Genomic DNA, 24,588 nt, shown 5'->3' with positions numbered 1-24,588 from the left:
ATATATTACTTATGTCCTCCTTTGCGTACACAGTTTTTGACTGTATCTATTCATCCACTGATGGCTTACGAGGGTTATGGTTAATAAATATACAAGTAAAAGTAGATCAGTTAGTTTTTTCCCCATCTGCTCCAATGTTCTTTTCTATTTTTCTCTCTCCTCCCATCTCCCAATTCCATTGTTTTACCATAAAGTGGGGAAAGGGGCAGGAATCTGTGCTGACATGGGTTTCCTTTAAAAAAAAGTATTATTTTAATAACAAAGAATAAAGGAATTGCTGATTGGGGGAAGGGAAGGTTTAGTCAACCAATAGAAAAGAATCACTGTAGATATTTTCATTTTTTGCTTTTCTGTGTATTTGCATTTTGCAATAAGAATAAGCGCCTGGCTTTAGCAGCAATCTAGCTGTAGTTTGGAAGGAAGTATTAATATTGGGAGGTCTGAGCCTGTAAATACATCTGTACAGATGGGCCCCTGTGCCAGCACAGAAATGCAGTGCAGGAGTCCATCCATGTGGATTCAGCCTTAATTATGTTGTTCAGAGTGCTACATTTAGATACAATTTTCTTAAAAAAAAAAAAAACCACCCCAACAATTTAGCAGTTATGCTAGACTTTAGGTGTTCAAAACATTCATTAATCATCACAACAACCCTGTGAATTAGTAAGTATTAATATCTCCATTTTTCAAATGGGGAAACTGAGGCAGAAGGTTAAATGACAAAGGCCAAAGAGGGAATCATTGCCAGAGTGGGGATTAGAAGTTGAGTACCTGCCTTTCAGTGCTGTGCTCAAACCTAACCAGAACAATACCTTATATAAGGTATTTCTACATCTGTTTTTCCTACTGTTCAGTCTTTCTAGTGCATATATTAATGTATAAAATTGTGAGGGATGAGGGGCTTAAATGAATTTGTGTTAGTGAAAAGGGCAGGATTAAATCCCTGGGGACTAAAGATAACACAAGAGTGCCAGTTAGTGCCAGCTGAAATGGTGGTTTATGTGATGCACACAATTGTCCACTAAGAACTGGGCTGAGACCACCAACGTGTTTCATACAAAACACCAACCAACCACCAGATGGGAATTATCAGACAGCCCTGATCTAGATCAGATTAAATTCTAGAGGCAAAAACTAATTCATGTCACTGAACAATCCGGTCTCCCCATAAATGTATGGTGCCCTGGATTAACTCAGCTGTAGGTGAGATTGTTTGAATATTAGCCGAATGTACTGATCTGGAAGTTGCAATGAGATCGCTTTTAATGATTAAACTATTTTGTTCTTCTAATGCCTTGCTTTTGTTCCTTCTCTTGCCAGGTCCCTGTACTAAGGCCCATGGATCTAATGGTGGAGGCCACTCCCCGAAGAGTATTTGCCAATGCGCACACATATCACATCAACTCCATATCTGTAAACAGTGACTATGAAACCTACATGTCAGCTGATGACCTGAGGATAAACTTATGGAACTTTGAAATAACCAATCAAAGTTTTAGTATCCTTTGATTCATAAATCCGGCTGGAGTTATTGTCCAATCAGGAGATGGTCTTATAGAACCCAGACTTGAGAAGAATGAGCTCATCTGAACCTTGAGTTTACATCTTTTGGAGGGTTTCTTTTTCATTGTCTATAAATCCTTCTTATATTTGAATTAGGTTTTCTCTTCTTTAACCATTAGACAAATATCTTGTTATTTGTGCATGATTGTGTATACACAGTCAGTCAGATGCTGAGGTCCTTATGCAGGTTTTGTTCATTCCTTATTCAGGCAAAATTCCCAATGAAGCCCATGGAAGTTTTGCCTAAGGAAGGTCTGAATAAGAACTGAGCGAGGTCTTCAGAATTTAGCCCATTCTGATTTGCTTTACAACAGGATGTTAATAATAATAATTATTATTTTAATTCTGTTTTTATTATTGCAGATTATCCCATTCAGTTACCCTATGTCAGTAGGTTTTTTCATACAGAGATTAAAGTGTAAAGCAGGAACACAACAAACTATTAATGAACACCTAAATGGAATACACCGTATCCTGCAATGTGTACCACGAATATTGCTAGACTTGTATTCTGAGACTCCTCCACGGAGAGAGAATTCCAAAGGCAGCCTTGCTTCTGTGGGAGTGCTATCCATGTATAAACTGAGTGACGATCTCAGGGCTTGGCCCTATAGAATATGTACATCTAAGGTTTGTCTGTATTGCACACTAGCATAGGGTCAGTCTGGTTCTCTGGCTTAGACGTGACATGAAAGCAGCAGCTGTCTTTTTTCTGAAGTGAATTTGGTACTGGTGAAAAGGGTGAACCTACTTGACCTCTGTAGGGGACCCTGAAAGTACAATGGCATTTCCCTTATGGGGAGAGGGAAGGGGCCACAGAGATACAGAGGACAATTACAGGGGAGAAAGTAAACAAAGGGGTAAGGCTAGGAGTGGGGGGACAAAAATACTGAACACTGAGCAGAGAGCCCCAGAGTAAAAAGGGGTGGCCTATCTAATAACTAGGATGATGGTGTGGAGCTCTTCAAAGCAATGAAAGGCCCTCCCATCAGGTGAGGTAGGAGCCACAACCCAGGCATCATCAGATCAAAAGGGAAAACAAATGAAAAGCAAGGAGCGGGGTCCAGGTCACAGGGTCAAAGCAAGGGATCCACAGGAGGACACCTGAACCACGCCCACTGCTCAGAGAGTGTTGACAACTTTTTCTACCAGCAGGAAAGCAGTCGTGCTGGCTTCTCTCACTCGGTGCCCTGTGCTAGTATGCATCAGTTCTAGTAGTAAGAGAAGGTAATGCAGCTTCTTTATTGTTCCATCCATCTGGTCCCACATGTGTGGTGGGTGCAGAGTTTACTCAGGTCAGGTCTACACTACAAACTTATGTTAGTATAACTGTCGCTCCGAGGTGTGAAAAATGCACACCCCTGAGTGAAACAGTTATACTGACCTAACATCTGGTGTAGATAGTGCTGTGGGGATGGGAGGGCTTCTCCTGTCAACTTAGCCACTGCCTCTTGCAGAGGTGGATTAACTACGCTGATGAGAGAAGCTCACCCGGGGGTGCAGTACCATCTTCAGTGAAGCACTACAGCTGTGCCGCTGCAGCTTTTAAGTGTAGCCCTGCCCTAAGTGTCTGGAGGCCATTGTTGGTCTTCAGTGTCTGTAAAGTGCTCTGAGATCTTCAGATAAAAGGTGTTACCTAAATACCAACTATTATTGGTGCTGTGTTAGTTACAGTTTGTGTGTGTCAGTCTGGACAGTATGTAAATGTAAGTGCCAAGACCTCCTTTTTCTTTTTATTTCTGTTGTTCTTGCTGGGGATGCAAAATGTTTCCATAGCAGCTAGAATGCTGGCACTGAGAAGGTCTCAATCTCTCCTCTCCAATTTTAAACCACCACACTTTTTTGTCTGATTCCAAGAGCCATAAGTTTGAACACAGCTCAGCTGGGCATCATTACAAGCTGCTGCTTTCCAGTTTGGGTGACATGTTGAATTTTGCCTGCAGGGTGTAAGTGGGGGAGGGGAGTTTCCTGAGGTGATTTAGAAGACCGATGCCTTGGGGAAAATAAGGAGAGGAAATATTAATAGTGTAGTTTTCATTATAAACTGTAGTGTGTGACAGGTTGCCAGTTGCAGATACACAAATGAGACCGTGCCAGTCACCCCTATAGCAGTCACATCAGAAATAATAACAACAGGGATGGTGATAATCACTGATACTTATGTAGTGCTTTCCACTGAGAAATCCCCAAAGCACACAGCAAACTTTACCAGCTGGGGATCATTTTGGCAATCACTGAAATTCAGCCACTCTAGGGTGGAAAGTGCTTGTGTTTGACCTGTGTGCAGCAACTGTATATTATGGTTTAGAACAGAAAGTGCCATATTCAGTTGAAACTACAGAGAATTCAGATGGACAGAATGTAGTTGTCCCAGCCAAATTTAGCCAAGATACCAATGCTGATACTCTACTGTTCCTAAAGTGCCATGAGAATTTTAATTGATACAACTCACCAGGACCTCAGTGGTACATCTTATTCAGACAAGGTATCTCCAGCAGCAAATTGCTCCTTAGTACCATGCTTGGGCATTGGTACAGTCCTGACCAAGAGAAAAGAGTGCCCCTTGATGTATCCCCACTAATAATCCTTGTAGCCATCTGAGTTCTCCTTGGCATTCTGCTCAGCTTAGTAAGTCTGACCGGATCACAGTCTATAGGGTTATGGCTCCATCATAGAAGCAGCAGTTCAGACCAGCAAGGGGAAGGTTAGTCCTTTGGATAATGGACTGTTGTCATATCCAGAGATCATTGCTTCTGTTTACAGCTGGAGATCCAAATAAATTTGGATAATGCAGGTGATTGATTGGCAGTCTGGATGCCTTGCTCTCTTCTCTACCATTATACCATCTTTCTTGTTGCAGTTGATGTGTTTATTCTCTTAACTATCCACAGGTCTCTGATCCATCCAGAAAAAGTTCCCTGGGAAATTTACTGGCAGGACTGTAGCAGGAGACTTGTTGTTCTGTGCTGAATTCCAGTGCATTCTGCCAGGGGGATTGCATTCACTGATCTGTGCTGAACTGGTATTTCATAAATGAAGCAGTCCTTCTGAGATGTCAGTGAGTCATTAGTACCACATGGCAGCATATGACACATCCCCTGAAAGCAGCTTCCTAGAATTCTTCCTGATCAGTGCTTTGGATGCCACACATCCTTATTTCTGAAGTCAGCTCCAGGGGTAGTGCTTAGTCATGGAGCGGACACATCTAGAAGGGCAGAGAAAAGCAGTTACAATGATTCTTTGTTTAGGAAAAAAGTAGAAATTTCTGCAGGTGGGTTTTTTCATTTTATTGTTTGGTTTTGGTGATGCTCAGATATCTGAGCATGCCTGTCGTTTTCCCTTCCCATTCTTAAACCCTAATTGAAAGCTGGTAAGATAGTCTTAAGGATCCCACATTTATTAATTCCACAATGGTTTTTTTCCCTGGTGAATGTTCCATCCTCTAGTTTCATATGGTCTTTAGCGCACAGATCTGTGTTATCTTTTGAAACATATCTTTGAAGGGCACTGGTAGTCAAGAAAGTGGCTCCGTAAAAATGACGCTCTATATATCCTGGGCATGCCTGATACTTGAGCTCTGGAAATGAATAGAATTTTCCTTGAATATCCTTCCTCCCTCTTGGGCCTTTAGGGCAGGCAGGTGGGTTCTTTCATGGCTTCTCAAGCCATTGAGCACATCTCCATTGGACCTAGTAAGTGATACTCATGGCCACCTCTCCAAGCCCAAAGCACATCATTACAAGGCCTCCTTGAGAGGCACTGGCCAAAGCAAAAGACTCCCCAGAAACTTAGGTCTTCCACACTGAGGATAGCCTGCTTAGCTGTGGTCATCCACACTGAGGAAGAAATGGAGATAAAGCCATTGCCTTTGGAACGAGACTTCTATTACCATCTGGGAAAATTATGCAGAGGTTTCAAGAGAGACGAGAATACTGCATCAAAACATTGCATAAAAATTCCCACTGTGCAGAGGAACTAGTGTGGTGGGAATAATCTTACAGGTTATAGTAAGAGTCACGTGGTGAGATGAGACAAACCAGCAGCACTTTAGGATTGGGTGAATAAAGATTTTTTTGGGGTTTTACTTCTCAGGAAAGAAAAAGATGATAATTTAGTAAATTGTAAGGTTGGTGGGTAAATTATTATTTTCCCCTGGGTAAAAACCTCAATAAAATCAAAATTTTAGTTTTCATTAAAAATATTTCAGGCTTTCACTGGAAAACAAAAAAATTTCCAGATTTCAGTTTTTCTACCTCCCTCTCCCCCCAAATTTAGATGAAAACAGATTTTTCACTACAATTTCCATTTAATCAAACAGCCATTATTGTGAGAAAAGAATGTCAATGGGTGACTAGTAGATTATGGAGTGCTATTGATGTCTCCTTGTTACCTCAGTTCGAAATCATGCGTTACTGTCATGGAATCTGCTCAATCTTGGAACTGGCTTTTTAACTGCTTTTCTTTTTATCTTGTATATAACACATGGGGTTGGCTTTTTACTTATCTAAAGTTAGCCCCCTAGAGCGGCAGTTCTCAACCTTCCTGGGATCAGGACCCATTTGTAAACTTTAATGGCCTGTTACAACCTAGAGACACCCCCAGATGCAATGCCTCTCCTGCAGGAGACTGTCATGTACACCAGGTTGGAATGCCCTGAGGAAGGAGCTCAACCCAACCAGACCCTCCACCCCAAACCCTGTGATGCATTCTGGCAACCCAATATTGGGTTTTCCATTTGATCTGGAGCAATCTGAGATCTTTGGGTGTGCTAGTCCTCTTATTCCATTACAGTACTCTGCAAAGTTTAATTTGCCAGCGGATTTCCAGGGCCAAACTCTTCTCTCCGTTACTAACACAACCCCATTGACTTCAGTTGGGCCCTCCGCATTTTAAATTGGTTTTTAGCATTGCTGGCCTCTTAATAACAATTGGTTTTGGAGCTGCTCCAACAACTGCCAGTCTCAAAACTCAGTTGCTGTATATTCTTAAAAAAACAGAGAAATTGTTTAGTTAGTTTAAAAAAGCAGACTTAGTGATGCACCATGTACTGTTCCACGAAGTACAGTGCAGTTTAATAAGGCCTAAAAATCCCTGGAGATAACAGCATGCACAGGATTAACATGCTAGCTTTTCACCACTAGAGACCTAAGCTCAAATCCTACTTAAATCATAAGTGAAAATGAGGTTTTTGGGGTTTTTTTTTTGGGGGGGGGGCGTCTCATTCCAGTTCTGATTTTGTGCACATCACAAAGCCATTGTGCAATTTGACATGATTCGAAGGCACTGCTTAGCAGGGACCAGGGCTGTAATAGCAAGGGTTGTTGGAGATCAGAACTGAAGGATGTTGGCAAAGCTGCAAAAGAGTTCAGAAATATGATACCATGTATTTCTAGATCAGTTTTCATCTTGGACTATCGTGGTGCTTCACAAACGTTAAGAAATTTAACCTCACTGAAGCCAATGAGGACACTAAGTATTACAGTCCCCTTGTGCAATCCAGGGTATAGGGCACTGGCTGGTGTTATAGTTCCGGTTCTGTCACTGAACTGCAGCATGACCATATGCAAATCAGTTTGCCGGTCTCTGCCTCAGCTGCCCCATCTGTACAGTGGAAATACTAATATTTGCCTTCATATAAAGCACTTTGTACATGAAAAGTAGTTGACAAAGAGCAAAATATTCTGATTTCACAGGGGAGGAGACTGAGACACAGAGAGAGAAGGTGACATCCCTATTCTACTGAAACGCAAATAATAGTAACATAGAAAATCTGTAGCTGAGCTGAGATCCCTCTTGGTTCCTAGTTTGTACTTTAACCTCAAGACCATTCTTTATTCCAAAAGTGTCTAACAGCAGAACATTTACAGATTAGTACTGAAGTGCATTGGCAGAGCTGAGGTTGGATGGCAGAGTACCTGACTGATATATACCTGGTTATAGCCAGTGCTATTGGCCCTTCCTGTCTCGGAGCACTACATTCACCCATTTTTTTCCCCAAAGGGAAAAATGTCCTCTCTTTAAACCCTCCCACCCACCGTGCTGCACTGAGGAAAGGGCTTTTCTTGCAGTCAGGTTTTGAAGCTATCCCCACAGGCCTGTGCAGTTCACATCTGATTTTTCCCCCTCTCTCTGGAAATTACTGTTAACAGCAGGACCTTAATTTGCTTTCCATGGGGTGATGAAAGTAATGGTGCAATCCCCCTCTTTCCCCCCCCCCCACCCCGCACAGTCAGTAAATTGTCCCATGCTGGGTATTTTGATTGGACTGTGAAATCTAAAGCCGCTTGCCACCAGTGACCACTAAGTCAGTGTCAGGCCCGGATTGATAGAGACAATCATCAAAGGCTCATCTGTACCACTAGGAGGCTCTTTGTGATTGACGTGGTTCCTTTCTGACTCCCTCCATCTGGTGTGTCTGACTACAGATATTTCAAGCTCAACTTGAATGTCAGGATGATTTAATTTTAGTCCAGGATTTTACTGAGTCTAAACTTGCAGAACCTTCTTAAAATGAAAAATCTTCCTGTAAGAGCAATCGTTTTCTGTTCATCATGTTTTGTTTTTCTTGCATTGTTACATCACATGGAGTTGTTTTCTTTTTCCAGCAACTGTAATAAGAGCTGTTTATTCTGCCCCTTGACAAATTTGCCAGAGTCGAGTCTTGCAGTTTTTTTGAACAAAGAGGGCACTACAGCGTGTGTTACAAGCAGCTACAGTCTCTAGATAAATAGATAAAGTAACAAAAGACAAATTTCTCTTTAGTTCATTAGTTTCTTTCAGTCTGCATGTTCACATTGACCTCATTCAAATAGTGAGAAGTGAAAAGCAATGTCCGTCAAAGCCAGATTCACACTAAAGATAGCAAATATAGGCTGAGCTTTTTAAAGGAGTATAAGGGAGTGAGATGCCTAACTTGCATTGAATGCAAAGGGATTTGTGCATCTAACTCCTTAAGGCTGTTTGAAAATCCAGCCTTAGTTCTTGATCTGTTTTATTCCCAGTAGCAGCATGTATGTCTTGAGAGCAGTGCTTTTGGGAAGCAGTATCTCACTGCATTCTGAATATGTGTAAGAGGAGTGGGAATGTATGGACTGGTATTCTTGATCCCTTATTATTATGTAATTTATACTCAACATCAAGGGTACGTAGTGCTAAAATGTTCTGGGCAAATATTGTCCTGGCCCTAAACAGCTTAAATTCTAAGGCCATGAGCAGGTACAATATGTGGTATAATACAGCACAGAACAAACACATGCTAAAAGAAAATATTTGCCAAGTGGTAAAGAAATAAGGAAGTTATTGTAGTGATCAAAGCAGCCAAGATACTACTTGCCTGGCTGAATCTGCTTAGAGAGAGGGAGTATATTTTACTGGTTAGATCAATGCTGCGAACTAGTGGCTCTCAACCTTTCTAGATTACTGTACCCCTTTCAGGACTCTGATTTTTCTTGAGTTCCCCCCAAGTTTCACCTTGTCTAAAAACTACTTGCTTACAAAATTAGACATAAAAATACAAAAGTGTCACAGCACACTATTACTGAAAAATTGCTTATTTTCTCATTTTTACCATATAATTATAAAATATATCAATTGGAATGCAAATATTGTACTTACATTTCAATGTATAGTATATAGTGCAGTATAAACAAGTCATTGTCTATATGGAATTTTTTCTTGTTACTGACTTCACTAGTGCTTTTTATGTAGCCTGTTGTAAAAAGGCAAATATCTAGATGAGTTGATGTACCCCCTGGAAAACCTCTGTGAACCCCCGGGGTATGCATACTCCTGGTTGAGAACCACTGCTGTAGACAGATTACTGTAGACCTGTCACTCACTGTGAGGCCTTATGCAAGTCACTTCACTTCTCTGAACCTCAGTTTTCCCATCTGTAAAATGGATAATGATGCCATTGTGATCCTCAGATGATGAAGTGTATATTAGCATAGCGCCCAAGAGCTGCTTATTTACATATAATCTAACATGGAACCACAGCCATTCAGAAATATAGAAAAAGAGAACAGAAAATCCCTTCTAGAGCTAGCATACAAGGCTTTGCTGAGAGTTCCTGGTGCAGAACTTTATCACTCAGGATTAAAACAGCAGAGATTTGAACCCTGTCTTCATACTCGCTGTCAAAAACAAAGTGCCCCAGTTAAACGATGCATAATAAAGAAAGCCAGAATTATTAATAACCACAGGGCTGCATGTTAACAGCACTGGCTCCTGCTGTTTGTTTTTCCTTGACTTGCCTGTTTCAGATATCGTAGATATAAAGCCAGCCAACATGGAGGAGCTAACGGAGGTGATCACTGCGGCAGAATTCCATCCACACCACTGCAACACCTTTGTGTACAGTAGCAGCAAAGGGACAATAAGGCTATGTGACATGCGGGCATCTGCCCTTTGTGACCGACACTCCAAATGTGAGTACTTCCAGCACTTCACCAGAATTGTGACATAAGGGTGTTTTGTGATGGAGGGGGGGAGAGAGTAAATAAAGGAAGGAGAACTCTGATTGTAGGATCTCATTTCTACCAGACCTAGGGCTCAGTGGCACCAGGTCACTAAATGCTAGCTAAAAAAGCCCCCAAAAACCCAATTAAAGAAATAAAAAATGCGGTTAAATTCGAATGGGATGGTTTGCTTAAAATTAGGCTCAAAATTCAGTCTGACGTCCAACCTTCAAACTCCCCAAAGTTCTGGAGTGTTTGCATCTGAGGGGTCTGTTTCAGCTTGCTATAAAACTAGGTGCCATTTGAAAATTCAGATTCCAGTCTGCGTGTTCACACACGGGCTTCAGGTCATATCGCTTCCCACTGTGGTATTTCTCAAAACTGCTTTTCATAGGATAAAGTCAAGAATGATCATTTCATTGGGTCTTTCTGGCCTTCGTAGAGATGTGGTGAGGTCATTTACTCGTCCCTTCCCTTCCCTCAGTACTGATGTCTTGGTTTTTGCTGTGGTTGATATGAAATGAATGTCTAAACCAGAGGGAACAAAATCCACATCTTTCTCCAGGCCTGCACTATCTTGCTCCAGCATCATGCATATCTTTAGCAGCTCTGCAAGCAAGAAGGCCCCCTCGCTGGAACCCAGTGCTGCAGACTTTGGGAGTAGTGAGGGAACAGATGGTAGGATGTAAAAAATTATTTGTGCTGCTTTGACAGTACAGCATCAGATTTATTGCATTGAGACCCCCTAGGGTGCAATGTTTATCAATCCCATATATCTGGGAACATAGAAATTGCTATACTGGTTCAGGTGAGAGCTGGACAAAAAAAATTTGACCAAATCTTTTTCCAGCACAAAATGCAGATTTGGCAACATTGAAACATTTTGTTAATTCATATCAGTTTCACTGAATTTTTCTTTTTGGGAAAAGTACCAAAAAAAATCAAAATGTTTCCATTTTTTTTTTCAGTTTGAAATTACTTTTGTTTCTAAAATATTTTGTTTCTAAAAATTCAGTGGCATTTAAAAATGGTCAGAATCCAAACAAAACATTTTGATTTTATCAAAACAAAATGTTCGTCCAACCCAAAATGAATTTTTTTAGACTTTTTGAAATTGCCAATTAACCAAAAATCTGTTACTCATCCTCCTCTAGTTCAGACCTCTTGTCCAATGAGGCCAGTGTGCTGTCACAGAAGAAGGTGCAAAACAACAACAAGAAAAACAAACCCTGGAGTGGACAATTTGGAATAAGCAGATCACATGGGAAATTTGTTCCTAACCCCCCACAAGTTAATGGTTGGTTATGCCCTGGAACGTGAGAGTTTATACAAACAAACAAACGGAAGTATTTCTTCACACAACACACAGTGAACCTGTTGAACTCTTTGTCAGAGGATGTTTTGAAGGCCAAGACTATAACAGGGTTCAAAAAAGAACTAGATACATTCATGGAGGATAGGTGCATCAATGACTTAGCCAGGATGGGCAGGGATGGTGTCCCTAGCCTCTGTTTGCTGGGAATGAGTGACAGGGAATGGATGACTTGATGATTTCCTGTTCCATTCATTCCTCTGAAGCACCTGGCACTGGCCACTGTCAGAAGACTGGATACTGGTCTAGATGGACCTTTGGTCTGACCCAGTATGGCCATTCTTATGTTCTTATATCACATCTTTTTCTCTAATTTCAGATTTAACCTCAGCAGAGCTCGTGGAATTATTAATTGCTGATAATGTATCCAGCTAATTGATGCTGGTTCTCTGTTCATTGTTTATTTACAAATAAGTTGTGACTGTGATGTGCAAGAGGTCCGACTAGGTGGTCATGATGGTCCCTTCTGGCCTTAAAGTCTATGAAACGGTTAGGAGTTTGTTCGTAATTCAGTATTGTTCAATGAATAGTTTGTGTGAGTGAATCATTTTTTTACAAATGAATCAGTATACACATTGTTATTATTTGTATTGTGGTAGTGTCTTAGGGGACAGGGCCCTACTGTACAAACATATAACAAATACAGTCCCTGCCTAAAGGAGTTTACAAGCTACATTTAAGAGAAGAGTTAGCACAATAAATTCAGGGCCGGTTATTCGTGCTTTATGATTGGTCACCTGAGTCCCATGATGTTGTTTTTCTTCCTGGATTAGATGCCCTATATTTTATTCTCTGCAAACATTTATAATCTATCGATATTGCTATTGTGCAAACAATAGGAGCTTTTCAAAATGGCCAGGGGAGTATTTCTGGTGGAAGGACACTCAAAATATATATCTGGCTAGTATTCACTTCCCACCAATAATTCCACAATTAAAAACTTGATGACTGGGATGTTTGTGGATATGGAAATATAAGGGGTCATGAACGCTAGCGAAGCAGATGAGTGTGTTTTATCCACAAGAATTTTTGAAAATACAGTTTTGCCGTTTTCACACCGCTCCAAACATATATTATAGACCCATATGATATGCTATAGGCCCATAACGCTGATACATTGTGGCATCTCTTTTATTAATGAGTTTAGAGATATTTCAAAGGATGAGCATCTTCTCCTAGCAATCCCAAAAGGACAAGCCTGGAAGTTGTAAGTGCATGTATCTTCTTTCAGTAGATTTAATATGCAAGGATATTTGTGCCTTCTATTGCTCAAGTCATAATATCTGCCAATATCCTACCCAGTTGCTGGTGATTAGAATTCATCACCTTTTAGAGCACCGTGGATTTACATATTTTTGAATTCACAGATCCCAAAAGCTATTCTAACACCTGTGGGTGCAACACTTTTAAAGGGTTATTTGAATCTAAAAACAAGTGTGTTGTTGTTGGAAGACAATGTAAAGCAGGTTAATATTGTACTGTAATTCTTAGTGACCTGAGAAGCTCACATGTCCTTTCATAGACTAATAAGCAACAATAAAACTGTTATTGGAGACAGGCCATAAGTTTGGAATTCAAACCTCTTTGAAAATCTAGATCTGAATCAGCTGACTCTGCAGTTTTGGTTCTGAGGGGACCTATTTTCCAGTTCCATATCTTACAAGCATCTCAGGAGATTTCTAGCATTCAAGATGTGAGAATATTGCAAGAACAAATCGCACAAACATGGTGCCATTGAGTCCTAACCCTAATAAACTAGATCCAGACAGTACTTTCTCCGCATATTTCAGGATCTAACCTCACTGAGGTGATGAGAAATGAAGTGCAAACTAATGCTTTTGATCTTCATAGAGCATGATTATAGCTGCATATCTACAACATATTGTTAGGTTATAAAAAAAGTAGATTGGGAGGAAAACTGTATATTTCTATATGGAGGGCTTAAGTTTTTGAACAGCAGTTTCCCTAAATTCCACTGTTTCTTTGCACTGTCCCACTATCCTGTGGCATCAGCTCCCACCTGAGATTCCTAATACAATTAAGAAGCAAACAAAATTCAGTTTCTTGACTTTTCAGCAGTAGAAACCCTCATTTGGTATCTCCCTTTGTTCAGTTGCTGAAATGTCCTTTTAGTCCTCAGCGCGTATACAAGCCAACTGCGAAAACCAGTTCAATTTGACCTCTCCCTTGACATTTCATATTGATTTTCCTCTCTCCTTCAGAAGCATTGGCCTTCAATCAATTGCAGCTCAGCAGATGTGAGAGTCAGAATTGAGACAGTTCATCAAAGTTCAAAATGAAAAAGCAACACTGGCTTTTGGAGATGAATTCTCTAAAGGAGATATTTAATAACTGCCCGTGTGTAATCAAAATTCAGACCATATCAGTCTACATCCAGTCATATCTATTAACCTTTTTATAAGTATTTGGGTGCAACACACTGCCTAGGGTCAGCTTTAACATATGTGTTTCTATTTTTACAGCATATTTGCTCTTTGTAGTCAAAGCTCTGTTAAGCTACCACCTCTTTCCATGCAAGGTAGCTTGTAGTTGCCTTTGTGCATGAAGGAGAGAATACTACCTTACATTTATATAAAGCCTACTATCTGGATATTTCAGTATTAATTAAGACTCACAATACCACTGTGAGGTAGGTAAGTATGTGGATAAACTAATGCATAGAGAGGTCAAATAACTTGCCCAAGGTTACCCAGGAAGCTAGTAGAAATAGAATCCAAGATCCTTGTTGTCCTGATCTAAGACAAGAAGTGTAATTTGTGCTTCTGGTTACATTTTCTTCCCAGTTGAAAGAAAGCACCTGCCCTACATTAATCAATAATTGATCTTAAGATTTCACAGACCTGCACCAGGAGGATCTTTTGTTTGACTTTTATAAGCATCCAAGTTAATAAAGATCTGGTAAAAGCCTTCACCAAGAGTCCCTGATCATTTACTACATTTCTCATGGGGTCCAAACTAAAACCAGACCTCCAAACATCTATAAAGATTTGGAATTGGAAGCTGGAAATGATCTTTGCAGCTGACCCCATCTCTGTCCACTAATGTCCCAGTTCCAAACTCTGCTGAACCTTGGGAAGTTTGGAAGTGTATCTCTATCCTGTTCTGGACTCTGGACTTTGACCTTAAGTTACAAAAAAGATACACAGACAGAAATAGTTATTCTATTCAGCACAATTCTTTTCTCAGCCATTTAAAGAAATCATCATCTAACACATACCTAGCTAGATTACTTACTAAAAGTTCTAAGACTCCATTCCTGGTCTATCCCCGGCAAAGACCCAGCATACAGACAGACCCAGACCCTTTGTTTCTCTCCCTCCTCCCAGCTTTTGAAAGTATCTTGTCTCCTCATTGGTCATTTTGGTCAGGTGCCAGCGAGGTTACCTTTAGCTTCTTAACCCTTTACAGGTGAGAGGAGCTTTCCCCTGGCCAGGAGGGATTTCAAAGGGGTTTACCCTTCCCTTTATATTTATGACAGGGCCATGCCTAGATTATCCTTGACCTCCACTCCATCCTCAGTGTTTCGCGATCCCACTTCTTCTCTTTTGTTTTCGTCTTATTTATATGGCTATAGAACCTTTTACTATTGGTTTTAATTCCCTTTGCAAGGTCCAACTCTTCCTGACTTTTAGCCTGTCTCACTTTATCCCTACATGTTCTGACCTCAATAAGGTAGCTTTCCTTGCTGATCCCTCCCATCTTCCACTCCCTGTATACTTTCTGCTTTTTCTTAATCACCTCTCTGAGATGCTTGCTCATCCAGCTTGGTCTACAACTCCTGCCTATGAATTTTTTTCCCCTTTCTTGGGATGCAGGCTTTCGATAGCTTCTGCAGCTTTGATTTAAAGTAATCCCAGGCCTCCTCTGCCTTTAGATCCATAAATTCTTCAGTCCAATCCACTTCCCTAAGTAATTTCCTTAATTTTTGAAAGTCAGCCCTTTTGAAATCAAAAACCCTAGTTGCAGATTTATTTTTGTTAATCCTTCCATTCAGTTTGAACTGAATTAGCTCATGGTCACTTGAACCAAGATTGTCCCCTGCAACCATTTCTTCTGAGGTCCTCACTACTCACCAAAACCAAATCTAAAATGGCATCCCCTCTAGTCGGTTCAGCAACTACTTGATGAAGGAATCCATCAGCTATCGCATCTAGGAAAATCTGAGCCCTATTATTATTACTAGCACTCGTCCTCCAGTCTATATCTGGGAAGTTAAAGTCTCCCATGGTCACGCGATTTACTTCATTAAAAACATTAAACAGGGCTCCATATGCAAATTAGATCCCGGCGGTCTATAGCACACCCCAAGCACTATCCCAGGGGAGACTCAAGTAGTTTTCTTCCCCAATGTAATTTTTGCCCAGACGGACTCTGTCTTATCTATTCCATCGCTTCTTATTTCTTTACATTCTACCTCATCATTGATATACAATGCTACTCTACCACTTTACCTTTATTTCGGTCTTTCCTAAACAGCACAGACCCTTCAATACCTGTAGTCCAGTCATGACGACTATTCCACCAGGTCTCTGTTATACCTATAATATCTGGTTTCACTTCCTGCACCAGTAGCTCTAGTTCCTCCATTTTGTTACCTAAGCTCCTCGCATTAGTGTACAAACATCTTAATTTTTGCTGTTTGGCCTCGCACACATTCTGTACCCTATTAGGCACGGTCATTCTGCAGCCAGTGTAACTTATTAGACTGGTATCCACACTTCCCTTCCTCCTTGTATACATTTTCCTACCCACGGCTGTACCTTTCTTACTTCGTTTTTTTTCCCTCTCAATGCTAAAATCCGACATGGAGATTACCTGGACATCTCCCCCAAATTCCTAGTTTAAAGCTCTCTTAATCAGTTATGCCAACCTCCATCCTAGAAGTCTATTTCCTTCCCTACTCAGATGAAGTCCATCCCGAGAGAACTGTCCTCTGTCCATGAATGCCTCCCAGTGGCCATACATCCCAACGCTCTCCTTATAGCACCACTGCCTAAGCCATCTGTTGATAGTCATAATCTTGTCACACCTTTGTTGCCCTTCTCTAGGAACAGGCAGAATCCCTCTAAAGATCACCTGAGCCTCGATTTCCTTAAGCGTCACCACTAGCATAGTTTCCCTTCATACGTTCCAGTGAAAATCTATCAGTATCATTTGTTCCCACATGAAGGATAATTAGGGGATTCTTTCCCGCTCCCTTTTCAACCTCAGGATCCTTTTTCAACCTCAGGTCTACATCCCATATCTTAGCAGGTGGAAGACAGCACACCCTTCTATTCTCTCAATCGGCTCTGGTTACAGGCCTGTCTATTTTTCTCAGTAAAGAGTCCCCGATCACATAGACCTGCCTTTTCCTGGTGCTATTCTCCAGTCTATCCACTGTTCCCTCTGGCTGCAAGTTCTTTCCATTCCTATTCTCCCTTGTAATCCTCTTCAACCCATCCTGTATCCTCCTGGGGCTCATATTTGGTGTAGTCTCCATTGACTCTTCCCCTTTTCTTATAGGACTAGCTGCTCTTCTCTTCTTCCTTGCCCTTTCACCTTCAGTGACTACCTGCTGAGCCCCTTCTTCATTTTCCAACTCTGCAAACCTGTTCTTGAGCTCTATTTGTCCTTCACTAGCCCGTCTTTTCTGCTGCCTGGTTCTTTTAGTCACATTCTTCCACTGACCACTTTCGTCACCCAGTCTCCCCTCAGAATTCCCCAGTCCTGCTTCCATCTGCAAGTCTGAGCTTTTCCCTTCAGATACCTCATGTCTTTGCTCCATAATCTGCTCAAACCCCTTTCTAAACTCAACCAGACTTTCCACCTACATCACCAAACCTTGGATCTTTTCCTCTATCAGCTCTATCAGACAGCACTTCATGCAGACAAAACTCTTACCAGGCACCCCCTCCAGGATCATGTACATACAGCAGCTTCCACATCCAGTCATCCTCATTGTGTTTTCACATCCTCATTGTGTGCCCCCACCCCCACTCCATCCCTTCCATGGGGCCCCGCCCCTGCCCTACCTCTTCCCACCCCCTTCCCTGCCCCCATTCCCAGGAGGGGTTTGGGGTGCGGCAGGGGGCTCAGCACAGGGGGTTGGGGTGCAGGAGGCATGTGGCAGGTGGCTTAGGACAGGGGGTTTGGCTGCAGGAGGGGTTTGGGGGGGGGGGTCCAGCCCGGCACGAACTGGGGCCAGGGCAGGCTGCTTGCCTGCCTGCTGTGTCCCCGCACCACTCCGGGAAGCGGCCGGAATCTGGGGAAGGAGGGCACAGGGGTCTGTGCGTTGCCCGGGCCGCTCCTCCAGGTACCTCCCCCCTCAGCTCCCATTGGCCGGAAATGGGGAACCACGGCCAATGGGAGCTTCGGGGTAGGTACCTGGAGGAGCGGCCAGGGCAACGCACAGAACCCTGTGCCCACCGTCCCCCAGGGCCCGGCCGCTTCCTGGAGCGGCGTGGGAGGCAGGCAGGCAGGCAGGGAGCCTGCCCTGCCTCGGGTGCGAGCCGGGCCAGAGCCGCTCTAGGTAAACGCTGGGGGATGCGGGGGGACTGCGGGGAGCTGGCGGGCCGCAGGAAATAGCCCCGCAGACCGCGTGTTTGAGACCCCTGCTCTATATGAATGTTTAGCTGTTGAAATACCTCTGATGGTGGAGTTAAAATATCCTCGGCATAGCAAGTGCACCATGGAATGAATGCGTTAACTCTGATCGGACCTCTCATATCACCTGGTGGGACGCATGGTGACTTGTAAGCACTTGCCCTACAGTACCAGGAACTCAAAGGAATCAAAGTCTGCTTTGTATTCTTTGTATGAGGCTCTCTGTTGGGGGTTTGTCCCACGTTTTTCACGGTGTGTGTCAGCTCTTATGTTTCCAGCATTAGTGCTCTTAAAGCCTTCACAGACTGAACCTGTCCTCTCTTCATGACTCCTTTTCTCCCAGGAGAGGTCCTACCCATTCTTCATGCTTTATTTGCTACAATCAGCAGCATCTCATCCATGCACTCCCACAGGGGCTAATACAGAGGTAGACTAATTAAACTTATCAGCAACCCAGACTGATAAAATGAACTGTTCCTTTACTCTAAGGGCTTGGCTACATTTGCGAGTTAGAGCGCATTAAAGCAGCTGCAGGCGCCCTAGCTCACTACCCGCCCACACTGGCAAGGCACATAGAGCACTCTGACTCCATGGGTAGAGCGCTCCTGGCACTCCACTTTGGCGAGAAGATTAACGCTTGTTGCACCTTGGCTGAAACGCCCGGGCGTCAGTGTGAACAAGGTGTTGCTTTACTGTTCTCTGATCAGCCTCTGGAAATGTCCCATAATCCCCTTAAGTAAAGTGACCACTCTTCTCATTGTTTTGGACTCACTGTAGAAATACGGATATGCCCTTTGAAAGCTCCGTTTCTGACAGCCGGCATGCTTATCTGCACCGAGACAGAGCAACTGTTACTGTGGAATGTTGTGTGTGAGAGAGAGAGGCGGGGGGAGAGAGGAGGTCTGCTGCTGTCTGAACTTACAAGACAGCATGCTGACATGCTCTCAGCCCCCGAAAAAACCCACTCTCTCTCCCCCCACGTACACACAACACACTCCCCTGTCACACTCCACTCCACCTCACCCCATTTGAAAAGTATGTTGCAGCCACTTGAATGCTGGGATAGCTACCACAATGCACTGCTCTCTGTGGCCGTTGCAAGAGCTGCTAATGTGGCTATGCCAGTGCACTTGTAGCTGTCAGTGTGAACAGATTGCAGCGCTTTCCCTACTGCGCGCTATGAAAGCTGGTTTAACTCATAGCGCTCTACATCTGCATGTGTAGCCATGCCCTAAGAACTCCTTACCTAGGGAAGTTTTACCATTAGCAAGATGAAAGATCCTTGGGCTTGGGAGAGAAGCTCTGCAGAGTCTGTACTGCCAAGGAGTCAGAGGGAGGTTAGAGCACAGGCCCACCAGTACCATATGGATCACCAGAGAGCTACTGGGGGCACTAGGACAGAATTTCTATGTGAATGAGTGGTAGGGCACCCATGAGCCCCTCAAGGGAAAAATGCAAAGGAAACTCTGAGTAGCCCATGTAGGAGACTGTATGGCCATATAAGACAAAGTCCTGGCTGGGATGATTTAGTTGGTGTTAGACTATATGACCTCCTGAGGTCTCTTCCAACCCTAATCTTCTTTGATTAACCAGACTTCATTGAGCCATTATGTGCTTTGTCTGCATTTTCTTTCCAGTCAGACTCTCCTTGACTGGTCTGTGCATGGTGGATAACTCATACACCTTATGCAGTGCTGATGGTGTTACAAAAGCTGGACTGTGGCATCCTAATGAATCTGAAACACTCTGAAAGCTGGATGCCAAGTAGAAAAGGCGCAGTGAGCACAATGGGGAAGAGGCTTGTATAGCCTAAGCCTTCTAGGAGGTGTATTAAGGGATTGGGAATTGTATGGAGATTTGTTAATCTCTCTCCTAGGTCCCTATAGAGAGACAACTGATATTTTTCCCCATATAGAGACATGATTGACAATTTCCACCATAATGGGACAAAACTGACAATTTTCCTGCAGAGCAAAGCAGGTGACAATTTTCCTTTGGAGAGACACAAGGCAACAGGTTTCCCGTGGAGAGGCAGCAACTCCCATAGAGAGCTGCATCTAACAATTTTTCCATAGAGAGAGACTCACCCAATCATTTTCCCCAAGGAGGGAATCATCCAACAGTATTTCCCATTTAGACCAGGCTTCACCTGGGCAGTGTCATAGATGCAGATCAAACAAGAGTTGAGCTGATCACTGACCAGGCCTTAAAAAGCCCTCTCCAGCTGGCTGTTATGAAGTGCAATATTGAACCACTGTCATTCTAGTGTATTTCTAAAAATGTGTTAAGGCATTTGCATTTGAAAATCCCACTAGGCACCTACCTGAATTTTTAGGTGCCTAAATACCTTTAAAATCTGGCCCTGAGAGCCGTCCTTTTCCTTGAATTTTAAATGAATTGAAGTCCCTTTGCTGTTTCATAATTATACTATGGAGAAGAAACAGTTTTGACTGGACTTTCTGTGCCATCATGATTGGCTGTTTGGGTCAACTGTCCCCCTCCTCTTCCACCTCAGTCTTTTCACCTCAGATTCACTCCACACCTATACCTCTTGCCTTCTTCTCCTTGCCCTGTGGCCTTCACATGCCCTACTAACTAACCCCCCCCCCTTCCCCAAACAATCATGGAAGAAACATGCAGTTTGCTGCCATCACAGTGTTCACTGTGTCTGTGTGTTCCAGTCCCTCCCCCCTCCCCGCGTCTGCCCAGTCTATTTAAAAGAAACAGCCTCTTGCACCATCTTGGCTTCTTTTCACAGCATAGGAAATGGTTAGCATTTCCTGATGTTGCCTCTCCTTTGTCTTTACTTGCTGTGATGAAATCTTTTACCTGAATGGAAATCAGTTGTCTCCAATGGGACTCCTTGTTACAGCTGCACTGAGGGTTGACATTGCGCCAAATATGCTGGGACAGGCTTGAATCAGTAGTTGCCGATGAAATCGCCAAGGAAGCCAATTGTTGTGGCAACATGGAATCTGAAACTGTGAGCCCGTGCTGAGTGGTGAGGCCTCCTGTGGTCTCTGGTAACAATGCGATTCATAGACTTCTACGTTTCCAGTTTTCCAGTCAGCATTGGTAATTTATTGTGATGAAAGTTTAAATGGAGTAAAGAGCATAACCAAGTCCTCTGTTGGTGTTGATCTTATTTACTGATGAGTAAACCTCAGTCCAAGTAGTGGGTTTGAAGGTGCCTTGCAAAAGGATCTTACTGGAGATGGGCTGAATTTCAGCAAAGATCCAGAGTTCAGGGGTGTTTTGGCTCCAGAATTTTCATTCGGGTCCATCTCTAAATCTTTTCCTGCTTCTTGCAGTTCTGGTTTTCCAGCCTATCTGAGAAGTGACAGGGTCCCAACGTTGCAGACATAAGGACCTGTTTTACATAAAAGAATTTGACCCGTACTTGAATCAAGACATTCGGGAATTATGGCCTTCTTTTTTAGCCATGACTGGACACTTCCTTTGCCCTACATGCACATTTCCTCGTTCTTCAGCATGGATGTGCCCCCATGGTGGAAAGCAATGGAGACATCTGTGAAAGTAATGTTCCCCCTTGCTTTTGAAGCCCCCATTTCCTGGGACCCTCATCAGGGCATTCAGGAGAAATAGACGCCTGGTCACTTCCTTGGGCTGCTCTGAAGAGCACTTTTCCCCCTGGTAGTGGCTTTTCTTATGACTTCAGACCTCTGGAATGAGGACCCCGCCCCCCACAAAGGCAAGGTTGGCACAGCATATACAATGGTTGTTGAAGACTGAGGTTAAAAAGATGAGCAGTAAAAAAGGCAAATATAGAAACAACAATAACAACCTGTACAAAAAGAGCATGGGGAAAAGCAATGGAGTAGATTTTGATGTTCAGCCAAGGGGGGATCTGACTCCCAAGAACAATAGCCTGTGGAATATTCAGTTCCTGGTGAAATGTATCAAAAATTTGCCTTGTTATTTTTTAACACCACCATTGTCTTGTTCTTGCTGGTATTTTCCATTCATTCACAGTATTCTTCAGATACTCCAGGGCTTTTTTGTTGTTTGTAGTTTTTGACATTTCCCAGTTCTACAGCATCAGCAATAATTCCTCCTGCTCGTGTGATATAGACTTAACACTTCCAGCCTTGACACAAGCTCATACACGTACATACACACTGAATGGAAATGATGCAGCCATTAAAGAAAGCCTCATGAAGTCAGCCCACTGGGTGTGAGCAAACCCGTAATTATTACACTGAAGACATGACATGGAATTTAGATGCTCTCTGCAGACCAGCTCAGATCTTTTATTTTCTGTTGTTGTTGGGGTGTTGGTTTTTCATTTATTTATTTTTTAAAACCTGCAGGTCAGCAGAATTCCTGCTGGCAATTAAAGGAGCCCAACCTGGATCCTGCTGTGAGCTACGTCATTTCTGATTTGTAGAGAGATCATTTATTCTGGCACTTGAGGCGATTTTTTTCCCCCATCCTACTCCAGAATTCAGGAGTTCACAGCCCAGCACTTAGATAGGGGATAATAACATTGAACAAATGTTTGCACTCAGTATGGTCTTCTGAAAGTCAGTCTCTGGCAGCACTTCTTGTGGTACATGAAACAGCCAGGCTGACAGCCAGGTTAAGCCACTTATTTTCTAGACAGAAGGTGGGTCTGAATATTAGCCCAACTTTCAATGGAACAGCAGTGGAGGGGTTTTTATAAAAAGAATTTCAGTTCTAGTGAAAGGGACTGGATGGAGACTGGAGTCCTCTCTCCAACCACAGCACAAGGGTAGCCTGTGCAGCAGCAATACAAACTTCCACGATGCCACCCTGCCTCAACTCTAACTCGTAGTGACCATCTACAGAGATGGATCAGACCTGATAGATGGCCCACTCAGTCCTCAGCCTCTGTTGATGCCACCAACAAGGGTCCATATGTGACGAGGACCACCAGTTCAGGTGGTTTTGAGAGAGACACGTCCTGCTGATGGCATTCAGAAATATGATTTTATAAATGGGCCCCAAATTGCTGAACTTCATTGGTCTCCTTTGTAAGCTGCTCAAATTGTGATGTATTCAGGGAGTTACAAGATTGTATGCTTGCAGTAGCTATGAAATTGTACATTGACTTCAAGTTGCTCATCACTTTGATTTTCAGGGTGCAGGAATGATCTGTAAGGCTTTATGGTTTTGGGCTAGTGTTACATTGTTGATATATTGATTTCCTATGGTCCTCCTTGCTCATTGCTCTTATTAAAGGTGAGGTAGCTTCAACTATGCAGGGTAAAATCCTTCAAATATGGGCATTTTGTCTACTTTATGTCAAATCCAGACCCAGTATAAATGGGGATGCAAGTCCACTGACTCCAATCGAGTTGCATCTGCTTATAGCAGAGTCAATTTTGGCCCTACAACTCGTGTTCTCCACCTTTTGGATTCATTCCAGCTGTGCAGTCAAAGTGACGCCTCATTTTGTAGTGCTGCATTTTAATTTAGGAAATTAATATTTTATAGTGCATGATTTATAATGACTCTCTGAATAGCACTGTAGGGTGCCTTGCACATGAATGATGAAATGCAACTAAAGATTGTACTGTATAGTTTAAAACTGTCAGACAAAATTAAATGGTGAGAAAGCATGACAGTCTCACTGGTCATTGCATTTTGGTGCTAGACCTTTGTGCTGAAAATGTCTCACTCTAAGATCTCAGAACACCAATGCCAGGTTTTCCTTATCATTATGTAAAGAGGTGGAACTCAAGGGAAAAAAATGAAGTTTCACCCCAAAAAAGAGCTTAATATGCAAGATTTTTGTGTCGCACTGACACTTGCATCAATGTGAGTTTAGGGCCCCCGGCACCATGAAGGATCAGGCTCAAATGCTGAAGGGTTCTTAGGAAAAAGTAGGAACAAAACTGAGTTTGGCTCAAATTTCCCTTCTTTCTCTTGATTATTTTAATGTTGCACATTCAGATACAGATATCAGAAGAAACTTACCCTGTGGGCTGGTTCATGAAATAAATGTCTGTTATGGGATTTCTTGCACCTTTCTGTGAAGCACCAGGTGCTGGCCACTGTCAGATTGCTGGGTTAGATGAACCTCGGGTCTGATGTAGAATGGCAATTCCTACGTTCCTATCCTTTTGTTACGGTCCTTTCTATACAGGTACAGTCACTGATTTGCCACTAAATACTGTCCAAGCAGACACATTAGAACATTCCAACTGACCATGCTAGCCCAGGCCCTGATTCAGGAAAGCACTTAATTTGCATAATTCATAGATATTTAGGTCAGAAGGGACCATTATGATCATCTAGTCTGACCTCCTGCACAACACAGGCCACAGAATTTCACCCACCACTCCTGCAAAAAACTTCTCACCTCTGTCTGAGCTATTGAAGTCCTCAAATCGTGGTTTAAAGACTTCAAGGAGCAGAGAATCCTCCAGCAAGTGACCCGTGCCCCATGCTACAGAGGAAGGCGAAAAACCTCCAGGGCCTCTTCCAATCTGCCCTGGAGGAAAATTCCTTCCCGACCTCAAATAAGTTAATCACATGCTTTCCTGATTTGGGGCCCCAGTGTGCCATTGTTGCATGACCAGTCTTCCTCTAAGATCATATGGATTC

The 24,588-nt window shown here is 42.8% G+C and overlaps 1 protein-coding gene across 4 annotated transcripts in view; it reads left to right on the top strand.

Annotated features, from left to right (window-relative positions):
- Nucleotides 1–24,588, top strand: part of PPP2R2B (protein phosphatase 2 regulatory subunit Bbeta) — a 250,981-nt gene that overhangs the window by 222,246 nt on the left and 4,147 nt on the right. For all 4 annotated transcript variants that reach the window (XM_073355745.2, XM_073355746.2, XM_073355747.2 and 1 more), the window contains 2 exons: nucleotides 1,321–1,498; nucleotides 9,825–9,989. In XM_073355745.2, coding sequence (XP_073211846.1) covers nucleotides 1,321–1,498; nucleotides 9,825–9,989 — 343 coding nt within the window. The remainder of the gene's footprint in view (nucleotides 1–1,320; nucleotides 1,499–9,824; nucleotides 9,990–24,588) is intronic.

The sequence above is a fragment of the Lepidochelys kempii genome, chromosome 8 (genome assembly GCF_965140285.1).
Source record: "Lepidochelys kempii isolate rLepKem1 chromosome 8, rLepKem1.hap1, whole genome shotgun sequence".
NCBI classification, from domain to species: Eukaryota; Metazoa; Chordata; order Testudines; family Cheloniidae; genus Lepidochelys; species Lepidochelys kempii.
Note: the sequence above shows the minus strand (reverse complement) of the source record. Positions and strands in the feature narration are given on the sequence as shown.